Source organism: Coenobita brevimanus, chromosome 39 (genome assembly GCF_032717465.1).
Source record: "Coenobita brevimanus isolate Jiangsu-jjx chromosome 39, ASM3271746v2, whole genome shotgun sequence".
Classification (NCBI taxonomy): domain Eukaryota; kingdom Metazoa; phylum Arthropoda; class Malacostraca; order Decapoda; family Coenobitidae; genus Coenobita; species Coenobita brevimanus.
In genome coordinates, this window is record NC_136992.1 from 12,964,794 (window position 1) to 12,990,001 (window position 25,208).

At 43.0% G+C, this 25,208-nt stretch overlaps 1 protein-coding gene across 1 annotated transcript in view; it reads right to left on the bottom strand.

Moving 5' to 3' along the window:
* Positions 1-6,452: 6,452 nt before the first annotated feature.
* The window catches only part of LOC145396789 (hemolymph clottable protein-like), a 33,802-nt gene continuing 15,046 nt past the window's right edge, over positions 6,453-25,208 (bottom strand). Inside the window, exon 5 of the mRNA XM_080270080.1 lies at positions 6,453-6,565. Coding sequence (XP_080126206.1) covers positions 6,453-6,565 — 113 coding nt within the window. The remainder of the gene's footprint in view (positions 6,566-25,208) is intronic.

A 25,208-nucleotide genomic window follows, 5' to 3' on the forward strand; every position in this document is an offset into this window, starting at 1 on the left:
TGTGTGTGTGTGTGTGAGATTACAGTGAATGGTGAGACTTCAATTACCTGGGTACAGTGATAGAAAAAGAAAGGAAAATGTGCAAAAGAAGTGGAAAGTGGAGTAACACAAGGAGGGAAAGTAGCTGGTGCTGTGAAAGCCTTGATAAGAAACAGAGGCTTGAGTATTGCAGCTGCGCGAGGCTTACATGAAGGAGTGTTAGTGCCAACTTTAACATATGGATGTGAGACTATGGTGTGGTATGAAAATGAAAAGTCAGGAGTGAGCGCATTGGAGATGGGACTGCTGAGGAATGTATGTGGAGTACAGAGAGTGGATAGGATACGAAATAATGTGATTCGTGAAAGATGCGGAGTGAGGAAGTCAGTGGACACCAGAATCGAAGAGAGTGTACTGCGATGGTATGGTCATGTGGAGAGAATGGATAACAATAGTGGTGAAAAAGTATATCTGAGCGAGTTTGAAGGAGGGAGGAGGCGAGGTAGATCAAGGAGAAGGTGGAGGGATATGGTGGATGAGTGTGTGAGGAAGAGAGGTTTGGAAGTCGGTGAGGCTAGGGGACTAATAAGAGATCGAGCTGGCCGGATGGGTGTTGTGAGAAGAGCTTGATCAAGGATTTGGCACCTCTTTTTAAAGTGACAGTGTCCGGATTGACTATCGGATACGTTTATGTGAAGCTACTGAATGTGATGAAAGTTTCTGGCGTATCAGATAGAGGCAGGATTCCGGTGGCTTGAATGATGAGTGAATGGAAGCGTGGCCCATTGGACCGGAAAGACTTGGGCTATCTGGACGTTGCTACTCCTCACCCTGCCCTAGGGTGGAAAAGGAGGTCCGGATGATGATGACGATGATATACGATATATATAGATAGATAGATAGATAGATAGATAGATAAAGATATATAGATAGATAGGTAGATATATATATATATATATATATATATATATATATATATATATATATATATATATATATGTATGTATGAACGAGAATATGAGAGTAGTCAGAGCAATAGTTATGGAAGTGAGAACGCTGAATGGTACGAGATGGAATATCGAAAATCTGATGCAAGAAGGGGACGTTAGGCTGTTGGACAACTGTGAACATCATTTTACCAGACTGATTCAGAGTTTTGTGAATGTCTGTGGGCAGCGTGATCAGAAATTTTATGTACAGTAGTTAAGAGTATATAAGAGGCTACTGAGAAAGTGGATAAACAGTGGAAGGAAGAGAGAATGGACTTTGTGGAAGGACTTAAACAGGGAGGCTTTAGGAAGGGACGAGGTTGTGTAGATCAGATATTCATTCTTAGATCTTTAGTGGAAAAATTTCTAGAGAAGGGAAAGAAGTTGCATGAGGCCTTCATGGATTTGGAGAAAGCATATGACAGGATGGATAGACAAGGATTGTGGAAAGTATTAAGAATATATGGAGTACAGTAGATGAGAAGTTGTTGAATACCGTGAAGAGTATTTATGAGGGTGCTGAGGCTGCAGTGCGTGTGGAGAGTGAACTGAGTGAATATTTCTATTTGAAGGTTGGATTGAAACAGAGATGGGTCATGTCTCCATGGCTGTTCAATCTGTATATGGATGGGGTTATAAAAGAGATACAAGGTAGGGCAGTGGATGTTGGGGCGACCCTAATGAGAGAGGACAGTGTTTGGAAACTCACTGTACTGTTGTTTGCAGATGATATTGTGTTGTTATGTGAAGACGAAGGGGAGCTGCAAGGCTTGGTGGATGAGTTTGGGAGTGTGTGTAGGAAACTGAACCTAAAAGTGAATGAAGGGAAGGGTAAAGTTATGGTTTTCGAGAGAAGTGAAGTCAGTGAATGTACAGTGAGGTTGGATGAGAAGGAAACGGAGAATGTGAGTGCGTTTAAGTACTTGGGTAGTGTGATGAATAAGGATGGAGGTTTGGAGGGTGAAGTGCCTGGAAAGGTACAACAAGGAAGAATAGTTGCTGGTTCCTTGAGAGCAGTGATAAGAAACAGGGAAGTGAGCATGGAAGTGAAAAAGTTACTACATGACAGTATTGTGATATCATCTCTAACGTATGGAAGTGAAGATTGGACCTTGTTGGAGGGATAGAAATCAAGAGTGAGAGCAGTGGAAATGAGTTATTTGAGAGGAGCATGTGGAGTCACTTGGAGAGACAGACTGACAAATGAGGAAGTGAGGGAGTGTTGTGGTGTGGATGTGTTGGGAAGCGTTAGGAGAAACACACTGAGGTGGTTTTGGCCATGTGGAGAGGATGGACAGTGAGAGATTGACGAGGGGAGTGTCTGTGAGTGAGGTGGAGGGGGGGAGAGGGAGGGGGAGGCCAAGGATGAGATGGAGGGATGGAGTGGAGAGGTATACGAGAGAAGGGGGTGTGAGCTGGGAGCAGGGCAGTGAAATGGCGGAGGACAGGGCGACATAGAGGCGATTTGTTTGTGGCCACCCCTTACGGGATTAAGGCGTCTGGCAATAGACAGACTGACTTAAACGCCAGATTCTGTGATGGAAAACGAGACAGATAAAAGCGTGAAAGAATAAGAATAAAGAGTGGTTGAGGGAAATAGTGGTTGAGGACTGTAGTGGTTGAGGGAAGTACTGGCTAGGGGAAGTAGTGGCTGGGGGAAGTAGTGGCTGGGGGAAGTAGTGGCTGGGGGAAGTAGTGGCTGGGGGAAGTAGTGGCTAAGGGAAGTAGTGGCTGGGGGAAGTAGTGGCTGGGGGAAGTAGTGGCTGGGGGAAGTAGTGGCTGGGGGAAGTAGTGGCTGGGGGAAGTAGTGGCTAGGGGAAGTAGTGGCTGGGGGAAGTAGTGGCTGGGGGAAGTAGTGGCTGGGGGAAGTAGTGGCTAGGGGAAGTAGTGGCTGGGAGAAGTAGTGGCTGGGGGAAGTGGTGGTTGAAGGAAGTAGTGGCTGAAGGAAATACTGGCTGAAGGAAGTAGTGGCTGAAGGAAATACTGGCTGAAGGAAGTAGTGGCTGAAGGAAGTAGTGGCTGAAGGAAGTAGTGTCTGAAGAAAGTAATGAGTGGGGGAAGTGAAGTGGCAGGTGCTATGAAAACAATGATCCGGAAGACAAGGCCGCATTTTCGGTGACACAGCAGAATTATATCAATTAAGTATTTATAAAGTGTGTGTGTTTTTTTTTTTTTTCCGAGGGAACTGGGCATGTCTCCCGCTTCAGATACTAAGGCTGGGTTGCATGGATTTCGGTGAGCCTTAAGTATGAGGTAGGAATGAGTCTCATTGGTTAGTTTACTCTGTTCTGTCTCCTTTATTATCGGCCGCCTTTAGAACTCGGAACGATAATATTTTTGCCTGCCTCTGTGTGTGTGTGTGTGTGTGTGTGTGTGTGTGTGTGTGTGTGTGTGTGTGTGTGTGTATGTGTGTCTGTTCCCATTATATCTCATGAACGGCTTCAGCTATCAGCATGAAACCTTCAGGGTATCAAGATATGGCCAAAATCTTGGACAAGTTCGAGAATGGGCACTCGGGGTCAAGGTCAGGGTCACCAAAATTGCTGCCAATGGTCGACTAGTTTTTATCACCGCCTTTAGCACCATTTTATCTCATGAGCGGTTTGAGCTATCAACATGGAACCTTCACGGCATGAAGATATGGCCAAAATCTTAAACTTGGCCAACAGCATATTCTGGCGGGCGATTAGCATTCGGATCCTGAATGTTTTTATTTCATTTTATGTAGGAATGTATCTCCTTTGTTAGTATACTCTTTCCACTGTCACCTTTGTTACAGTAGTATGCTCTGTTCACCCCAACTATGTAGGTATGCGTCTCATTTGTTAGTATACTCTCTTCACTTTAACTAGGCCAAAAACTGCTGTTCCTCCATCTTGAATATTGACCTGTAGCAGTAGATTAACATAGTAATATGATGCGAGTCACGAAGAAGTACTATGAAAAGATGCTGAGCCGTAGCACAGTCTTTCTCAATCACAGACTTACAAGAAATAAGATGCAAAAGGACGAAAATCTCTGCCAAAATAAAGTGACTGAACTATACTCAGATCTATCCTCCTCTCTGAATACACTTGGCCATCAACTAAGCTAAAAAGAGTTACGGATTTTTGCCAGCTGAGAACACAAGCACTGTAGAATCGATATCGTTTTCCTCAGTATTATACAATGGTTTAAAAAGGTGTAAGATAAAAAAATAAATCACTTAGGAAGATCTGTTACCGAGTCAACTATCCTACTTACAATACGGCCGTGAGTACAAAGGCTGCAAAAGGAGGGCAGCCTGGTGATGTGTTAGGGAAAAAAGAAAGAGACATATTACGTCATTTGTACTCTAGTGCCATAAAGCTGCCATCTCTTCATCATGAATGCTGAGCTGTAAGTAGATTCATACTAGCATATGGCGCTAGTCACGGAGAAGTGCTATGGAAGGGGCGTAGGGCAGTATGTAGCACTGTCTCTTTCTGCCACTGTTCTACGTGAAATAAGCTTCTGTAGGACGAAAATCTGGGCCAAGTTAAGGTGAACGAACCATAGTTCATTCTTTCTGTCACCAGACGATTTTACTCAGGAGAAATGTCAGACTGGAGGGATTAGCCAAGATGCCCCGTTAACCCCTTCACTGAGGTTATGTATATCGTGTGGTGGTAACAAAAATAATAGTGAAAGTTCGTCCAAGCTTTGAAGGGGTTGAAGTACTATTGTGTGAACGTGTTAAAGGCAGTGTACGAGAATGGGAGTGATGGTAATTGTGGTTGTTGTAGCAGCAATGGTACTGGTGGAAGTCAGGTGGTGGCAGTGGTGATAGTAGTGGTAGTTGTGGTAGTCAAGTGGTGGTAGCGGTGGCAATTATGGTAGTTGTAGTAGCAGTGGTGATGGTGGTAGCAGGGGTAATGGTGGTGGTCAGGTGGTGGAAGTGGTAGTAGCAGTGGTAGTGGTGGTAGCAGTGGTGGCAGCAATGGCAGCGGTGGTAGTCAAATGATGGTAGTATTGGTTATAATGGTGACAGTGGTGGTTGTCAACTGGTGGTAGCAGTAGTAGTGGTGGCAGCAGTGGTAATGATGGTAGTCAAGTGTGGTGGTAGGAATAGTAGTGATGGTGGTAATGGTTGTAGTGGTGGTAGCAATGGTTGTGGTGGAAATCAGGCGGAGGCAGTAGTGGCAGCAGTGGCAGTGGTGGTAGTCAAGTGGTGGCAGTGGTGTAGCATACAGGTAGGTGGTGGTATTCAAGTGGTGGTGGTAGTAGTGGTAGTGGTGGTGGCAGGAATGTTAGCAACGGTAGTGGTGATGGTAGAAGTGATGGTGGTGGTGGTGGTAGTGGTGTTAGCAATGGCGGTGATGGTGTAGTGGTAGCGGTGGTAGTCAAGTGGTGGTAGTAGTAGTTTTGATGGTAGTAGTGGTAGTGGTGGTGGTGGTAAGAGTGCTTATGGTCATAGTCAAATGGTGGTGGTAGTAGTAGTAGTAGTAGTAGTAGCAGCAGTAGTAATAGTAGTAGTAGTAGTATCAGTAGTCATATGGAAGTAGTAGTGGTGGTGGTGACAGTATTGGTACGAGGTGATATCCAAAATTTTTCTGACTAGGATCGCGACTCCTAAACAGGTTGTAGTAGCACGATGCGCCTCTAGGCGGCAGTACTAACATACACTGTGAGTCAGTGTGCCACTGCCAGGTGGCGCGGGGCATGAGGGACGTGGGTATTAGTGACGTTCGTTTGTTTGCTGTCGTACGCGTGTTGTCTGGCGATTTTCGAGATGGATATAAAAAAGGTAAGGAGAATTTGCATCAAATTTTGTGAGAATCTCGGGAAAAATGCAACAGAGACCTTGGCAGTCATTCAACATGTTGGTGTTTGGTGAGAAATCTCTTGGTTGGACAGCCTCACTAAGACCCAAAAAGGCCAAACAGGTGAAAAGCAATGTCAAGAGCATGCTGATCGTTTTCTTTGACATCAAGGGGATTGTGCACAAAGAATTCGCCCAGCTGGCCAAGCTGTCAGTTCCGACTTCTAGTGTGATGTTTTGCGGCGACTGCGTGAAGATGTGTGAAGGCAATGCCCAGACCTTTGGCAAGACAAGAAATGGCTGCATCACCATGACAATGCCCCAGCACACAGTGCACTCAACACCCAGCAATTTTTGGCCAAGAACAACATGGCTATCGTCTCCCACCCTCCTTACTCACCGGCTTTGGCCCCCTGTGACTTCTTTCTGTTCCCAAAAATCAAGATCAAGTGGTAGTGGTAGTGATGTTGGTGGTAGTAGTGGTAGTGATGGTGGTAGGTAAGTGCTGGTAGTAGCAGAAATGGTAATAATGGTGGTGGTGATGGAAGTGATGGTAGCAATGGTGGTGGTGGTGGTGGTGGCAGCAGTGGTGGTGGTAACAATGACAGTGGTGGTAGTCACGTGGTAGTGGTAGTAGTGGTGACAGCAGTGGTAACAGTGGTTGTGGAAGTCAACTGGTGGCTTAGTGGTAATGGTGACACCTACTATGGACCAGTGCTTTGGGCCAGGGAGGCGAGGGTGGAGCTGATGAAGGATGCCACCTGAGCGGAGGGTTCGTGCCAGGTGGAGTATGCCATGTAGTGCCACCACGTCACGTCTGAGGGCAGAAGTGTTCATAAAGTAGTTTGGTGGTAGCATGAATACAAAAAAAAGCTACAGTATCTCTAAAAAGCTATCCCTAATTTTCTCTGTCCCTAAGCTATCTCTAATCTCTGTCCTCAAGCTATCTCTAATTTTCTCTGTCCCTAAGCTATCTCTAATTTTCTCTGTCTCTAAGCTATCTCTAATTTTCTGTCCCTAAGCTACCACCAATTTTCTGTCCCTAAGCTTAAAAGCTATCTCTAATTTTCTTTCTCCCAAAACTTTCTCTAAAAAGTTATCCTTAATTTTCTGTCCCTAAGCTATCTCTAACTTTCTCTGTCCCTAAGCTATTTATAAAATGCTATCTCAAATTCTCTCAGTGCCTAAGCTATCTCTAAAAAGCTACTTCTGCCTGTATATCTCTACATTGTTAAGAAGCAAAATTTGCCAGCTAGGTAGTCGAGAAGCTTTTCAATGTTTCCTGATGTTTACCGTAGGTTCTGGTACAAGTCAGAGTTGCCAGTTTGCTTGCTGTTTATAAGCGTTGTTGTTTCGTAAGATATGCATTAATTATTGTGCTTTTTTCCTTTATAATGTTTTATTTATGTGATTGCTTGTTAATTTATGTAATTCAAGTTTGCTAAATAACTTACAGTGTTATTAATGTAAGAAAACTCTGGCATGGTTTGATGTCTCCTGGTAGGTAACTTTTAACTGTTGCCCCATCAAGTTTGTGCTAGAAGTTTCCCGAGTAATATAAGGCTATATAAGAATGGAGATGAGACAAGAGCAAGTTCAATTGGTTTTCAGTTCAGTTTGAGTGTAGTGCAGTGAAGTTTGTATATTTTTGGTACTTGTGAAAACAGTGAAGTGTTGTTGGCAAACAGTGAAGTGTTAGTGAAGTTTCCATATCATCAGTACATGTGAAAATAGCGAAGTGTTGTTGTCAAGCATTAAGTGTAACTGAAGTCTGTAAAGTTTGTATAGTTCCAGTGTTTCCAAGAATAGTGAAGTGAAGTTCGAAAGCATTCAGTGTAATTATTTGGAGAAAAAAGATGATGAACTTAACCCTTTCATACACAGTGACGCATTTGGCGTCATTAGGGTCTTTTCTCATAAATGCACAGTGAGAAGTTGCAAGATGGCGAGAAAATGGCAGAGTATAAGAGCATAGTGGAAGGAAGATTGGGAGGGTATGAGTTAGAGCAGATGGAAGGAGTGGAAGATGTATGTAAGATATTCACGGAAGGGATAAGCACAGCATGTGAGGTGGTTTGTGGAGTGAGGAGGAGATGCAGGGGTGTGCAAGGGACAGCATGGTGAAATGATTAGGTGAAATGACCTGTGACACAAAAGAAGGCATATAGTGAATGGCTAGTGAGTAGAGGTAGGGAAGAAGATGAGAGAAGAGAGAGGTATATGTGAGCAAGAGAAGGGAGGTAAAGAGATTGATGAAGGAGAGTAAGAGGAAAGTGGACGAAGAGTTTGGGAAGAATCTGAGTGTATAATGGAGGGAGAGTAAGAAATTGTTTTGGAAGGAGGTAATGAAAGGAAGACAGTGTGAAAGGGGAAATAGTAGGGGAGTGAAAGATGGGAATAATAGTTGGTGGAGAAGAGAAAGTGAGGAGATGGAAGGAGCACTTTGAGGATTTGCTGAATGTAGAGAGTGAGTGCAGTGTGAGTATAAGTGGTTGGGGAACGGCTTGGAGAAGACGAGATGAGAGGAGCGAGGAAGAGATCAGTAGGGCGGAAGTAGTGGAAGCAACGGAGAAGATCAAAATGGGAAAGGCCCCAGGAATTGATGGAGTGTGTGGTGAAATGCTGAAGTATGGGGGTGAGATTGTTGTGGAGTAGATATGGAGGTTTCTGTAGATTGGCCTGGGAAGAGGGAAGGGTTCCAGAGGACTGGAAATCAGGTATAATTGTTCCTTTATACAAAGGAAAAGGGGAGAGAGAAGTATGTGGTAACCCTAGGGGTATTTGCCTTCTTAGTGTGACTGGAAAAATATATGGTAGAATACTCATTGATAGAGTTAGGCATATAACAGAGGAGCTAGTGGAGAAGAACAAGGGGGATTTAGGAAGGGAAAAGGGTGTGTAGATCAGATATTTGTTCTAAGATGTTTAGTGGAGAAGTATCTAGTGAAGGGAAAGAAAGTGTATGCTGCCTTCATAGACTTGGAGAAAGCTTATGACAGAATAGATAGGCAAGGTATGTGGAAGATACTGAAAATATATGGATTAGAGGGGAAATTGTTGCGTACTGTGAAGAGTATGTATGAAGGAGCTAAGACTATGGTGTGAGTGGATGATGAGCTGAGTGAGTTCTTTGATCTAAATGAGGAACTGAAACAGGGATGTGTGATGTCTCCATGGCTGTTTAATATATACATGGATGGGGTTGTAAAGGAGGTGCAAGGTAGGGCAGTGGATGTGGGGGTGGCTCTAATGAATGAGGGTGAGATGTAGTGTAGTGCCATAATTTTCAGTATTAGTGTCAGTATAACTAGTATTGTGTGATCTTAAGCTTAAGTGCTGTAGGTATACCTCTTGATTCAACCGTTAAGTTCTATATTTAAGTCTAGTCTTAGTTGATATTCATAATCTGAACATGATTCTGCTATTGATAATGCTAAGTCGAGTTTTGATGTGAATATAACTAATGTTTATGCATAGTGAACCAGCCAATTTCAACAGAGACGTATAACCGCAGAAATTTTAGCAGAGATTAAAAATTGCAAATGTCTTCCTTTATACAAGTGCTCGTGGGCCCTTCGGCCCCCTTGCACTTGCTCCTGCAGAGGGCTCTCGAGTTTATGTGCTGTTCTAGTGTAATGTTGTCACTTGGATTTTTTGCAGCTAACCAACTGATCGTGTTATTTGCAGCTTCGGGAATGGAACCCAAGTTGTCCGAACGCAAGTCCGAAATAATTTAGTTGTACCTGTGGGCAAAAAATTCTACGGAAATCCTATGCCGGGTGCCAGAAGCGGCGTTATTATGGTCAAAACATGATAACTCATTAAATATTATAAAAGTTTTTCAATCGTGATGGGACCAAGTTTTTTCACATCAGCGAATTTTTTGCGATTTCTGTGCCAATTTTGGTGCGATTTGAATGTGTAGTTTCGGCTGCCCAAAATACACACACACACAGACAGACACAAGGCTACTGCTATAGTATATTAGATTCTGATCTAGAGATATACCTGCCAAAGTTGATAGATTTCCCTTTTTGAACTATGCAATGGTGATTGAGAGTTGACTGAAGTAAGAATATTGAAGATTGTCATTTGTGAAGCATGAAATTCATGTTATTGAGTCCTGTTTACAGTCATGAAGGCATGTAACTGACACGGGTAATAAAACTGTTTGAATTCTTAATTAATATGGCTTCATTATGATTAAAGTTCCTGTACGTTTATTACAAAAATTTCAACATCGTAAGTCACTATTCTACGTATGTTGAGTGCAAACGTGTCTCGTGTTCTTTGGAAGCTCTAGTAGAAATAAAATATTACAAAGTAATCAGTGTAAGTTTTAGTCGATTCCCAAATACTGTCTTGATGCTTATAAAAGGCGAGAAGTTGCACCAAACAATTCAGATCATCACTCCTTTTCATCATTGCAGGTTAGTGCCTGAGCTCTCACCCCCCCCCCTTATCTCTCCCTCGTGTATTAAGTCATCACATATGTTCGTGAGTTAAATTAGTGATATTTTCCCCTAATCCTTGAGTTAAATTAGTGATATTTTCCCCTAATCCTTCTTGTGCTGAATAACGAGATCATCGCTCCCTTTCATCAATGCAGACGAGAATTATGGAGGGCCGTGGCTTGCATCCCAAGGATTCGAGCGTTCTAGTCGCAGCCTAACCTCTAACACACTAAATCATCCCCCCCCCCTTTAGTTCATGGACTCAAAGTGAATATTGGCTGGTCCATTTGTCCATTTGATTAAGGTCCATGTGATTACTGATCCTATTGATTATTGTGTCTAGCTTATATAAGATTCTTCAGTTGTGCATTTAGTCTTAGAGAATATTCTTTGGTGATAATTATTAGGTTCCTTCCTGACGAGTCCGTCAGAGACCACGGGACTATATCCATGCGTATTAGTATTCTTGGAATATTAATCTAGTGTGTAGGGATACATATTTCTGGAGTTATACTGTAAATCCCGATCATTGAATATTAATTTAGTTTTGTAACTTCTCATTTCCGGTGATATAGATCCTCGTTATATTTTGTTTGCTGTCATTCCCAGTTTGAAGAGTAATCTGCATCTCAGTTTTTAATACTTAGTAAATCTTTGGTTAAGTTATTTTGAGTTTGAATTTTGCTATCCTCCAAGAAGTGGTACAGACGAGGTTGAGTGGCCCACATGGTGTGCCAATATCTAACTACTTACGCCCTCTCTAATAAAATGACGCTACCTAATTTCTCATAAAGCCATATATTCTCAAATAAGATCATGCTGCCCTATTTCTCTATAATCTCTAAACTTCTCGGCATTACACTGGAGGTATCTAAATTCTGATCATTACACTGCTGGACAGCGGCCTAAAAGCCTCTTATCATTACACGTGACTAAGTCTCAGCATCATATTGGTGGCGTATCAAAATTTTCGTTATTATCCTGGTGGGCAGTGGTTGCATGGTGGCATAAAAATTTTCGTTATTACACTGGTGGCTTAGCCATAAAGATCACGCTACCCCTCCCCCCACTCCCCATAATCTTTAATAAATTCTTGCAATACAGTGGAAGATTCCGGTGTTGCTGTCTGCTGATGATACAGTATTGGTGAGTGAAGATGAATGGGAGTTGCAAGGTTTGGTGAATGAATTTGGAACAGTGTGTAGGAAGAGGAATCTGAAAGTTAATGTAAACAAGAGTAAAGTTATGGTGTTTGAGAGGAATGAAGTCACAGAATACACAGTGAGGGTTGGATGATTAGGATAGGAGAATGTGAGTGCATTCAAGAACTTGGGTAGTGTGATGAGTAAGGATGGAACTTTGTGGGATGAAGTGCTTGAAAGGGTACAGCACGGAACGAAGGTTGTTGGTTCACTGAAAGCAGTGATGAGAAATAGGGAGGTGCGTATGGAAGTTAAGAAGTCACTGCATGATAGTATTGTGATCCCTACCCTGACATATCGAAGCGAGGCATGGACCTTGCTAGAAGGGAACACGTCAAGAGTGAGAGCAGTGGAAATGAGTTACTTGAAAGGAACATGTGGAGTGACATGGAGGGACACGTTGACGAATGAAGAAGTGAAGGAACGTTGTGGGGTGGATGTGGATATGGTTGAGAAAATTAGGAGAAATACACTGAGGTGGTTTGGACATGTGGAGAGAATGGAGAATGAAAGACTGACTAAGAGGGTGTATGTAGGTGAAGTGGAAGGAGGGAGTGGAAGGGGAAGACCGAGGATGAGGTGGAGGGATGGAGTTGAGAGGTATATGAGGGAGGGGCGAGTGAGTTGCGGGGAGGGTAGTCAAATGGTGAGTGACAGAGCGACTTGGAGGCGTTTTGTCTCCCGCCACCCTTTGCGGGATTAGGGCTTCGGGCCACAGATAGAAAGACAGACATCTTTAGCGTCATAAAACCATAAAAATAATCACCAACAAAAAAGTTTTCAGTCAATTTGCATCATCTTTTGAGGTGTCATAGCTTGTTCAGCTTATGTCCAAAGTAATGAGTCGGCAACAACGGGTCCCAATATCCGAGACAGCGCATACAGGTTTTTCAGTACCAAATGAGCTGTCAGTGGGGAAAGTAGTGCACGGTCCCTTGTCCCTTTGAATCTCCTCTATTACCCCCATCCCAGCCACATGACATATTTCACTATACCAATAGTGCTTATGTATAGTTTTTGGGCACTATTGTGATTAGATTTGGTGTTTCCACTAGGAAATTAGGTGTTTGTGAAGCATTCGTGGCCGTTATCAGCCGTTGGGCCAACAAAGATTGTGCTACTGTTTCTAACTGACTACACTGCCTCTACCCTGCACCAAATGTGAGTAATCAGCTATTAAAATGGTGACAGTGAATCACGTGAATATAGTGTGCAATACCTAGTGTGCAAATGGTGAAATTCGTGCAGCAGCTTAGGGGGAAGTGGGAAACCACCCTACAGTCACAACACAGCATGGGTACACTGTAGTTTTTTGCATTTTCTCAAAAACTATGAGGCATCGGAGAAATCTGATTATATCATGAAAAAGCCCATGAATTCTGCATAAGATGATGAAATAAAAAAAGTAACACTGCCGAGAAAAGATTTTTCGCTAGAGCTCCACAAATAAAAACCCTGTTGTCTGTTGGAAAAAGGTTTTACTTTTTCGCTTATTACTCGAAAACCATACTTCGTATCAAAATATGCCAACTACCCCATTCGAAAGCTAATAAGATTCTCTTTCAAATGATTGTATAACATGTACAGATGTGTTAGTAAACATTCAAGCTATGATGTTGGGAAGTGAGATGAATGTTCTCGATTATTTATTCACACCGCTATGATGTTGGGAAGTGAGATGAATGGTCTCGAATATTTATTCACACCACCCTAATGTACATACAGTGTGTTGTCTTTTTTTTTTTTTTCTTGCTTATTGTGTAGAACATACATTGACGAATAGGATTATGTAGATTTTGTGGCAAAATAAATATGTTTGGGTGGTGAAAATAAGCTGAGAATACACTTTTTTGCAGCATGCAGCGGGGAGAAGGGAGAGAACCAATGTGTCATGGAATGCTAAACTTATTGAAACTTACTGTGAACGAAAGGGTTAAAAAGCCAGTGTTTAATTACAATGCCTGAGCTGATCCTGTGTACTGTACACCTAAAGGCTGACCATAGGAAGAACAACTCACTGAGCAATGTCCTTCCTCTACTGAACTATTGCTGTTGGAGCCTGTGGCAGTGTGGGACGAGGACGTAACACTGGTGTCAGGAGTGTGGATTATTAAGGGCGCCAGTGAGGCTAACCTTTGACATGGAAGCAGAATGTGCAGACAAGGTCTCGAGCTGGGCAGGAGGAGGGAATGTCCTTGGCGACAGTTGTGAAGCTATTACAGGCACAGAACAAAGGACAGAAAGACCTCAAAGAACAATTACAGGCACAGAAGAAAGAACTCAAAGAACAATTACAGGCACAGAAGAAAGAACTCAAAGAACAAGTACAGGCACAGAAGAAAGAACTCAAAGAACAATTACAGGCCCAAAGTGAAGAACAGAAAGAGCTCAGGAACAAAATCAAAGAACAATTGCAGGCACAGAACAAAGAACAGAAAGAATGATATGAACAGCTTCACGAGGCATTACTGGAGCAACACAGGGAAGTACAACTGAGGGTGCGAGGACAGTTAGGTGCATTCTTGGGGGAAATGAAAGAAGAACAGCAACAGCTTAAGGAGGATGTAGATGCCAACCTACACCAGCAGAAGTATGAGGTAAACAATAATGTGATGTAGTGTATACAGCATGTAGACAACCTGCTTAAGATTAGTGAGGAAATAGTGGTGGATTGCAGACAGCATGTAGATAACCAGTTGAAGCATGTGGTTGACCATGTGAAGATAATTAGTGAGAAAATTGAGGCTGTAGACCAGGGGTGGGGAACGTCCTACCTCCAGGCCATATAAAGCCCGCAAGACCATTTGATCAGGCCTGCGAGGCAAGTCATAAAGGCAATTTCATAAACTCATGAACAATTATACATATATATATATATATATATATATATATATATGGAGCTTCTGTGGTACAGTGGTAAAGCGTGTGTTTTCGTACAGTGAAGAACGAGGGTTCGTGCCCCGCCAGGGTAATAAACTTTGGAAGCATTCTTCTGACCACGTACTGCATTGGCAGACATAAGGGGTTCTGTGATTGAACCAGTGTTGCATACTGTAAAGTATGCTTGTACCCTGTCAGCTTGCGCGGGCCGATTACACTTGGTTAACAGACTACACACACATCCAAAGCCACTTCAACACTACAATTACACTTACAAGCACTTCTCACCCTACATACAATCTCTACCAGACAGCCTAAGGCATTTGGTAGAGATACATAGGCTGTATCGTCTCCACTTCGGTAGGGATAGGCCGGTCCTACTGTGGACACTCAAACGGCTGCTGCTGCTGAAGATATATATATATATATATATATATATATATATATATATATATATATATATATATATATATATATATATATATATATATATATATATATATATATATATATATATATATATATATATATATATATATATATATATATATATATATATATAGATAGATAGATAGATAGATAGATAGATAGATATATAAAGTTGATAATTTTGTATGGCCCGTGAATGATGTTTAAAATATCCTAATGGTCCTTATTGGGAGAAAGGTTCCCCACCCCTGCCGTAGAGTAATACTGCACTGCTGAGCCTCAGGTGAGTGTACAGGGAGCATATGAAAGGAATGGACAGTGTATGGTGAATCTTGATGGATCCCAGGCATCTAAAGGTAATATTACTGGGTTGAATAATCAGAATGCAGAAGTTTTAAGTCCTGGCCTTAATTATGATGCCCTAGTTTTTACGCCCCAAACCACTGAAGTCCATGGTTATAATGGGGGTCCAATTCAAAAGAAACCTCAGGAATTTGATGGTAGAGTATCTTGGGAAGCTTACCGTCCACAGTCTGAGTTACTTGCGGATCAGAATGGTTGGGATGATAGGTAGAGGGCAGTGCAGCTTGCTACTACTCTTAAGGGTGCCACAATGGAAATTCTGGGCCAGACGTCAGTGATGGTGAGGAACAGTTATACAGCAGAAGTGTTGGAGTGCAGATATGGAACCATGTACCAGACTGAGGTTTACAAAGCAAGATTCCGGAGCCGTGTACGGGCTCAAGGAGAATCCCTACAGCAGTTTGCTCATGACCTGGAGAGTATGGCATATATGGCATACCCTTGAGCTGCACCTAACCTGCTGCCTATTCTTCTGAGGGACCAGTTCATCGATGCTCTTGCCAGTGCAGAGTTGAAAGTGCAAGTGAATCAGGCACAACCAGGAAGCATGCAAAAAGCACTAGCAAGGGACCTAGAGTTTGGGTCCTATGTCAGGTCCAGTACGTCCACTTTTCAGACAGGTCATAGCGCAGGATTCAAGGCAAGAAAGAGGCAGATATGTGAAACGGAAAAATCTGAGTGAAGTTGCTAGTACTGTGAAAAGCCAGGGCACAGACAAGAGGACTGTTACAAGTGGAAGAAGGAACAGGAGAAGACCGGTGGAGGTTGCTGGTTCTGCAGGAAGCCGGGACACAGGAAGGAGCAAGAACAGAGCAGTGCAAGGAAACCTTCAGTTGAAACAAAAGCATGTTAGACATGTAGTGAGGTGGGACACTTCAGTTCTGAGTGACCGAAGAAGAAAAAGAATGATAAGAAGGCTGCAGAAGACCAGAAGGAAACAGAAAACTAGTGGAGGCTGGTGTTAAGGGGCAACCACCAGCCAGCTTTTCCCAAGTCGCCTCATCACCGAGAAAATGCAAGAGAATGGCAATCGACAGTGTGCAAATAGATTGACGGATAGACGGAAAAGAAGTATTCCCTGGTGATTGATTCGGCCTCAGAGCTGACTTTTGTGAGGCCTGATGTGTTACATCATCAGTATCTGCCTGAGTCATCAGAACAACTGTGTGGTGTAACTGGACACCGCACAGAACTGAGGGGACCCCTGGATGTCTGGACTGAAGTGGCAGGGCATGAGGCCACACGTCCAGTCTATGTAGCTGAGATGGAGGACCCATGCCTTCTTGATCTGGACTATCCGATGTCCATGGGATGTGAGCTGGACTTTTGCTCCATGAAGTTTAAGGTTCGAGAAAAGTTGGTTCCTGTCACAGCAGTGAAACGTACCAGTTCTGGTGGCGAGGTGAAAGTGCTCCACACTACAGTGATAACCCCAGAATCAGAACTGCTGCTCCAGTGTAGGGTGAACAGCTCTTTTGAGAGCTATCTAGGGATGGTGGAGCCTGATGTACAGTGCAAGATAAAGGCCGGAGTGATGGTGGGAATAATTCTGGAGGAAACAGGTGCAGGTGAAGTGCCGGTTGTGGTAGCCAATTTCTCCCATGAGCCACAGAAGATCAACGAGGGAGAAATTCTGGGACCGTGTCAGGTGGTGGACCCTGAATGGCATCAGAGGAAGGCCTGTAAAAGGAGCTTAGTCAAAGATGATGGATATCTGCCACAGCACTTATAAGATCTTTTCTCAAGGAGTTGCCAATCCCTGGATAGCTCACAAATGCTGAAGTTGAGGCAGCTGCTGACAGAGTTTGCTGATGTCTTTTCCACCTGAGACCTAGACCTGGGATGCACTGATCTGGTGGAGCATGTATAGACACCGGGGATCATCACCCAATTTAAATACCCAGTGCGGAGGATGGCGCCAGGCCAAGAGCAAGAAATGGAGAAGGTGATGGAGAATCTCCAAAGTCAAGGAGTGATAGAAAAAGTCCAGGAGTCCTTGGGCATCAGCAGTGGTTCTGGTAAGGAAGAAGGATGGCTCAGTAAGGTGCTGTGTAGATTATTGAGCCCTGAATGATGTGACAGTGAAGGATGCATACCCCTTGCCATGAACTGATGACACCCTGGATGTTCTTGTCAGGTGCTAATTGGTCCTCCACCCTAGACATGAAGGCGGGATATCATCAGGTCAAGGTTGAAGACAAGGACAAGGAGAAGACAGCCTTTTCATATGGGTGGGGTTTATGGCAGTTTAAGGTGATGCGTTTTGGCCTATGCAATGCTCCAGCTACTTTTGAGCATCTAATGGATCGGGTACTGGAAGGCCTGCACTGGCAGACAGCACTCATCTATCTGGATGATGTAATTGTGTTTGAGCAGACTTTCAACCAGGAATTCGAGAGGCTGTCAGAGGTGTTGAACAGGATCCGCACAGTGCACCTCAAGCTGAACCCCAAGAAGTGCTACCTGTTTCAGAAGGAAGTGAAGTACCTGGGACACATTGTAGGCAAGGGCAGTGTCCATACTGACCTAGAGAAGGTGGCAGCTGTGGAAATCTGGACAGTTCCAACTTGTGTGAAAGAGCTACGGAGTTTCCTGGGCTTGTGCACCTACAATCGGCATTTTATCCAGGACCTCGCAATGATAGTTGCACCTTTTCACAAGCTGTTGGAGAAAAAGCAGAAGTTTGCATGGACAGCAGAGACTCAGAAGGCCTTTGATGAACTCAAGCATGCGTTGGCAAGCTCTCCAGTATTGCCATACCCAGACCAGAATCAGCCATTTATCTTGGACTGTGATGCTAGTGACCATGGTATTGGTGGAGTCCTGTTACAGAAGAAGGGTGACAAGGAGTATGTGGTGGAGCATTACAGCAAGATGCTTAGCCCACCAGAGCAGAACTACTGTGTGACCCGTTAGGAGCTCTTGGCAGTGATGAAGAGCCTTGATTTCTTCCATCCCTACCTGTATGGGTCCTACTTCATCATCAGGACAGACCATGCAGCACTCAAGTGGCTGAAAAAGCTAGGGAATCAGGAAGGACAACTGGCACGCTGGCTCAGGAAGCTAGACTAGCACAATTATGAGGTGCAACACCGTCCTGGGAGGATACATGGCAATGCTGACAGCCCAAGTCGTCAGCTTTGTGATCCCGAGTGCCGGCAGTGTAGTAAATTAGATCATAGCAAGAAATGCAGCCGTACTGCAGTGAGAGGACCAGATGAAGAAGACCTCAAGAGGATGCAGGTGGAGGATGCATATTTACAACTAGTGCTAGAGTGGCTGCAGCGGAGTACAGTGTGACCATCTTGGGAAGAAGTTTCCAGATAATGCCCTGCAACCAAGTGCTACTGGAGTCAGTGGGACCTTCTTCATTTGAACATCAGACTACCGGAACGTCAGTGGGAGACAGCCAATGGCCTCAGTAAGTATTGGCAACTGGTGGTTGTGAAGATGAGGTCCGAGGTATTGGATGAGTCCCATAACCAGATCACTAGTGGACACCTGGAAGTGAAGAAAACTATAAACCGGCTGCGAGAGATATTCTACTGGACTGGCATGCATCAGGATCTTGAAGAGTGGTGTCAGGCCTGTGATATGTGTTGTGCCAAGATGGGACCCAAGAAACGTGGTTGTGCTCCTCTTCAGCCGTACCAAAAGGGTGCACCGATGGAAAGAGTCGTGGTGGACATTGCTGGACCTCTGCCACTCACTAAAGGAGGAAACTGGTACATATGTGTTGTCATGGACCACTTCACAAAGTGGCCAGAAGCCTATGCCATCCCCGATCAAGATGCTGCGACTGTTGCTCAGGTGTTGGTTAACCAGTTTTTCTGTCATTTTGGGATGCCACAATAGCTATAGTACATTCAGACCAGGGTAGAAACTTCGAGTCTGCCGTGTTCTGTGAGTGCTGCAAGTTATTGGGGATCAAGAAGACTGGGACAACCCCTCTAAGGCCACAGTTAGATGGGATGGTGGAGAAACTCAACTGGACCCTAGAACAAGAACTGGCCAAGTACTGCATAGAGGGACAAACAGAAAGGAATCAGAAATTACCTGCGTTGCTGATGGCATATCGGTCTGCATCCCATGAGTCTACCAGCTACACCCCCGCAAAACTGATTTTAGGTCATGAGTTATGTTTACCTGCCAACTTGTTAATGGAGAGACCACTTGATGAAGAGCTGCCTACAGACACCACCGACTATGCGAAGCACCTTTAGGAAAGGCCAGGAGCCATCTGAGTGTGCCTTGCACATTACAGAGGTTATTCTCTCAGTCATGGAAGCATACATTCCTTTCTCATATCCTTTGACTAACACAAGAAAGCCTTGGTTTAATCACGTTTGTTCTAATGCTGTCCGCAACAAGGAGAGGGCCTACAAAAGGTACCGGAGCCAACCCACCCCTGAATCACATCATCTTTACGTTTCTGCCCAGAATCGTGCTAAGTCTGTTCTTTGCTCTGCTAAAAATAATTTCATCCGTACTAAATGCTCTCAACTCTCCAACTTGAATTCTTCTCACTCTTTCTGGCACCTTGCCAAGAACCTTTCTAACAACTTTACCTCATCATCCTTCCCTCCTCTTTTCTACTCTGACGGTTCTGTAGCTATTTCTTCTCCTGATAAAGCAGATCTCTTCGCTAAGACTTTCTCCTCCAATTCTACCTTAGACGATTCCAGTGCTGTTCCTCCATCACTTCCCGCCTCTGACTTCCTCATGGTTGACATTAAAATTTCTTCAGCTGATGTACTTTCTGCCGTCACTGGCCTCAATACTAACAAGGCATATGGGCCTGATGGAGTCCCTCCTGTTGTTCTCAAGAACTGTGCTTCTGTGCTTACACCTCGCCTAAGCAAACTCTTACGCCTTTTGTGTCAACTTGTACCTTTCCTTCTTGCTGGAAGTTTGCTCTCATTCAGCCAGTCCCAAAGAAGGGTGACCACTCCCAACCCTCCAACTATCGTCCAATTGCTTTAACGTCCTGTATTTCAAAAGTTTTCGAGTCAATTCTCAATAGAAAAATTTTAAGGCATCTTTCCTATCACAACCTTCTTTCTGATCGTCAATACAGGTTCTGTCAGGGATGCTTCATTGGCGATCTTCTCACCTACCTTTCAGACTCCTGGTCATTCTCCTTTCGGGACTTTGGCGAAAGCTTTGCCATTGCACTTGACATCTCAAAGGCTTTCGATCGAGTCTAGCATAAATCTTTAATTTCCAAACTGCCCTCTTACGGTTTCTATCCTTCTATCTGTGCCTTCATCGTTAGCTTCCTTTCTGGTCGTTCTATAGCCGCTGTTGTAGACGGCCATCGTTCTTCTCCTAGATCTATCAACAGTGGTGTTCCTCAGGGCTCTGTCCTGTCATCAACTCTCTTCCTTTTATTCATCAATGATCTTCTAAGCTGTACATCTAACCCTATCCACTCATACGCTGATGACTCCACCCTTTACCTTTCTATTCGGTTCCCGCAATGTCCATCTCAGCAGTTACTTCAACAAACAAGGGATGAGGCTATGGGACACCTAATGTCTGACTTGGCTCGTATCTCTAACTGGGATAAAAATAATCTTGTTGTTTGTAATGCATCTAAGACTCAGTTCTTACACCTATCAACCTGTCAAAATCTTCCACAGGTATACCCACTAATGTTTAATAATATTCAGCTTAATCCTGCATCATCCTTGAACATGCTTGGGGTTTCATTTACTCGGGACTTATCTTGGAAAGATCATATTACATCTCTTGTAAAATCTGCTTCCAGGAGATTGGGTGTGCTAAGCCGACTCCGTTCTTTCTTTACCCCTGCACAATTGTTGACTATACAGGGGTTTTATCCGTCCCTGTGTGGAGTACAACTCTCATGTGTGGGGAGGCTCCCCGCATACAGCACTTCTCAATAGGGTAGAGTCAAAGGCTTTTCATCTCATTAACTCTCCTCCTCTTACTGACTCCCTTCAATCTCTGTCTCTTCGCTGCACTGTTGCATCTTTATCTCTTTTCTATCACTACTTTAATGGTCACTGCTCCTCTGAACTGTCTGCATGCATTCCTCCACCTCTACGACGGGCGCGTAGCACCCGTCTAGCAGCAAACTCTCATCCCTTTTCTGTCCAACTCTCTAATGCAAGAGTTAACCGTTACTCCCAGTCCTCCATTTATGCAACAGGTCAACTATGAAACTGTCTCCCTCTGTCTGTATTTCCTGCTGCCTATGATCTCCAGTCTTTCAAAAGCAGTGCGTCCAGGCATCTCGAAATGAATGGATCTTGAATTTGGCTCTCTCTTCTATTTTGTTTTTCTCTTGGAGGAAACTGTTATTGCAGGCTCATGGCCTTTGGTTCCATCTTCCTCGCATTAAAAAAACAAAATCATCAAGCGTGAGGAGCCCTTAGTTTTCAGAAGTGATGATGTGCAAGTGTGATGGCAAGGCAAGTGAGGTGAGCTTCAAGGATGGTGACCAACTTTGGTTATACAATCCTCAGCGAAAGAAGGGACAGTCACTGAAGCTGCAGAGCCCATGGCATGGGCCTTATGCTGTGCTGGACCGCCTTTCAGACATAACATACCGGATTCGGGGAGGTAGGAAATCTTGCCCAAAGGTGCTACATGTGAATCGTCTGTGGCAGTACCATGAGCCAGGACAGTACAGCTGAGACATCTCCGAGGAATCGTGCTTTCCTCCAGCTGAGGATGTTAAGGAGGACCAGGGAGCTGAAGTGCAGGAGGAAGGTGACAGTTTCCTGAGGGAAGAAGTGAATCGGGAAGTGGACCAAGACCTTCCTGGAGGAGTGGACTGTGTGGAGGAGCAAGGACGCCGTTGGAAGTGGCGTAGAAGAAGATCTGATAAGCTAAAGGATTATTTTGTGTATAGTTAGAGATTCCATTAGGATTAAGGTTTATGTTTGTATATATTGTGTACTTTTGTCAAAAAACAAAGGACTAGGGACGGGGTAGTGTTAAGAAGCGAGCTTTGCCAGCTAGGTAATCGAGAAGCTACTTGATGTTTCCCAGTGTTTACAGTAGGTTCCTATATGAGTCAGAGTTGCCAATTTGCCTGCTGTTTGTGAGCATAGTTGTTTCGTAAGTTATGCATTAATTTTTGTGCTCTTTTCCTTTATAATGTTTTATTTATGTGATTGCTTGTTCAATTATGTAATTTAATTTAAGTTTGTATGCTAAATAATTTACAGTGTCATGTAATGTATGAAAATTCTGGCATGTTTTCATGTCTCCTAGTTGGAAATTGTTAACTGTTGCCCTGTCGAGTCTGTGCTAGAAGTTTCTCGAGTAATATAAGGCTCTATAAGGATGGGGAAGAGACTATAGCAAGTTCAGTCACTTTTCAGTTCAGTTTGAGTGTATGATGCAGTGAAGTTTGTATATTTTCTTTACTTGTGAAAACAGTGAAGTGTTGTTGGCAAACAATGAAGTGTTAGTGAAGTTTCTATATCATTGGTACATGTGAAAATAGTGAGGTGTTGTTGCCAAGCATTACGTGTAAATGCAGTTAGTAAAGTTTGTATAGCTCCAGTGCTTCCGAGAATAGTGAAGTGAAGTTGGAAGGCATTCAGTGTAATTATGTGGAGAATAAAGACAGTGAACTTAAGAAGCCAATGTTTATTTACGATGCCTGAGCTGATCCTGTGTACTGTACACCTAAAGGCTGACCACAGGAAGAACAACTCACTGGGCAACATCCTTTCTGTACTGAACTACTGCTGATGGAGCCTGTGGCAGTGTAGGATGGGGAAATAACAATATTTCTAAGCTATCTCTTACCAGTATTTCTCTATATCCCTAAGCTATCTCTATATATCTATATATTTAAAGCTATCTCCAAAAACCTTTCTCAAATTGTCTATACCCCTTCCACTTTGGGGGGACTTTAATAATCCGAATACTGATTGGAAAAGTTTTTGTGCCGGCAAAGAAGGGAACAGGTCGTTAGAACTGGTGGACGATGCAGTGTATACGACCTGTGGTAATAATATTCTCGACCATGCCCTAGCGACAGACGGTGATCTAATATATTCTTGAGATGTTGGTGAAAATTATAGCGATCTCGTCCATGATAACCAAACAAGAGCAACAATACTGAACGACTTCTTTCAGAGTGTTTTGACAAAAGAAAGTTGTGTAAACATTTGCATTCCTCAGTCTGTTTTCTCAACACCAGATGATAAGTTATCAATCAACACAGTGACAAGGCATGATGTGTTCAACTAACTTTAGAAAATCGACCCAAATAAATCATCTGGCCCAGACTTGATATTTCCTCACATTCTACATGAATGTTACAGACAGTTCGCCTTTCCCCGATCTAAAATATTCAATAAATCATTGATTTAATGTAGAGTACCTAATCAATGGAAGTTCGCAAAAATATAACATCTCTTTTTAAAAGACGTTAAAAAATGCACCACAGATGACCGTCAAAAATGCCTTTATTATGCAAGTTTTGCAAAAAAAAAAAAAAAATAGAAATAAAATTATCGTGTTCCTTAATACGCATAATCTTATAACAGATAATTAGTACGGGTGTCATAATAACAGACGATGCCTTACAAATTTCCTTGAATTTTTTAGACATATATGATAACTGAGACGCAAAAATACCGTTGGATGTCATCCACCTAGATCCAGAAGTTGTTTATAAGGTCCCCTATCTAAGACTGCTAGAAAATCTAAAGCCCTCTCAAACAAATAATGTTCATGGATTGCGGAATCGTTAACGAACAGGAAGCAACGTGTTGTAACAAGTGGCGAATCATTAGATTGGCTAAAAGTAACAAGTGGAGTTCCTCAAGGGTCAGTTCTAGGATCAGTTCCTTTCACCATTTATATCAATGATCTACAAATGAACTCGTTTCTAAGGTATCGAAATTTGCAGATGACACGAAGATTGGAGGCAAAGTAAACATGAGAGTGGACAGTGAATGTTTACAAAACCACCTGGGTAAGTTAATGAAATGGAGTGAAAAATGGCAAATGAAATTTAATGTAGATAAATGTAAAGTAATGCACTTTGGCACCAAAAACATTAAATATGATTATCGCATGTTCCATACCCCACTGATGGAAGAAAAGGACGAGAAGGATCTAGGAGTTATTATCAGTGAAGATCTCACAAACTAAACAGTGTATCGCAGCCAGCAATAAAGCAAGCACAATGCCCAGCGTCATCACAAGGAACTTTAATCATAAAACGCCTGATGTAATCTCTAAGCTCTATTCGATATTAGTTAAACCACATCTAGAATACTGTGTGCAGCAATGGTCCTTGAATCTTATTGTGGACCAAGACGGACTCAAGACAATGCAGCGCAGAGCTGCATTGTCTTGAGAAATTTGACCTGCATAGAATGACTGGAGAAACTACATATGTTTTCTCTCTATAAAGAAAAAAAAAAAAAAGTGATGACTCAGAGGAGATGTAAGACAAATATTTAAAACTCTTGACAAATCTGACGATGATAGATATAATAAGTTGTTCGAAATACAGAATGATACTAAGAATAGAAATAACGGAATGAAACTCGAAAGCAAGAGATGCAATACTAATACAAGGAAAAATTACTTTAATATTCCCATAGTTGAACAATGGAATAGGCTACCAGCAACAGTAATTAGTAAAAAAAAAAAACAATTGATACGTTTAAAATTCGACTAGACAAAATCAGTTTTGAGACTATAGGCTGTAAATGACTTAGTGTTTATTTCCACGTTGAGATGTAGTCGTATGCTGACGACTGTGAAACAATTGCTTAATAATAAACTTAATAATAAACTTTGCATTTGCTTTCCTTTAACATATCAACAGAACATATATTAAATAGTGCACAGTTGTTCCTCTTCTGCTTCTCCTATAAAATCTTCAATGCATGCTCTTTCTGACAAGCACTTTTTTTTTCTTGCTAGGTTAACAGGATGGTGTGGTGGGTGGAGGAGAGTCTTCCTCTTATCTATTCTTTTTTCTTACACGTTGGTTTGTTCTTAGGAGACTTTACACTTTATCCAACAGATAACTTCGTCATGGGCCACCAGGCCTACTGTTATCTGCATTTGCTATGTACTCCTATGTACCACATCACGTCCGTTTGGAAAAGGCCCCAACGACTAACTC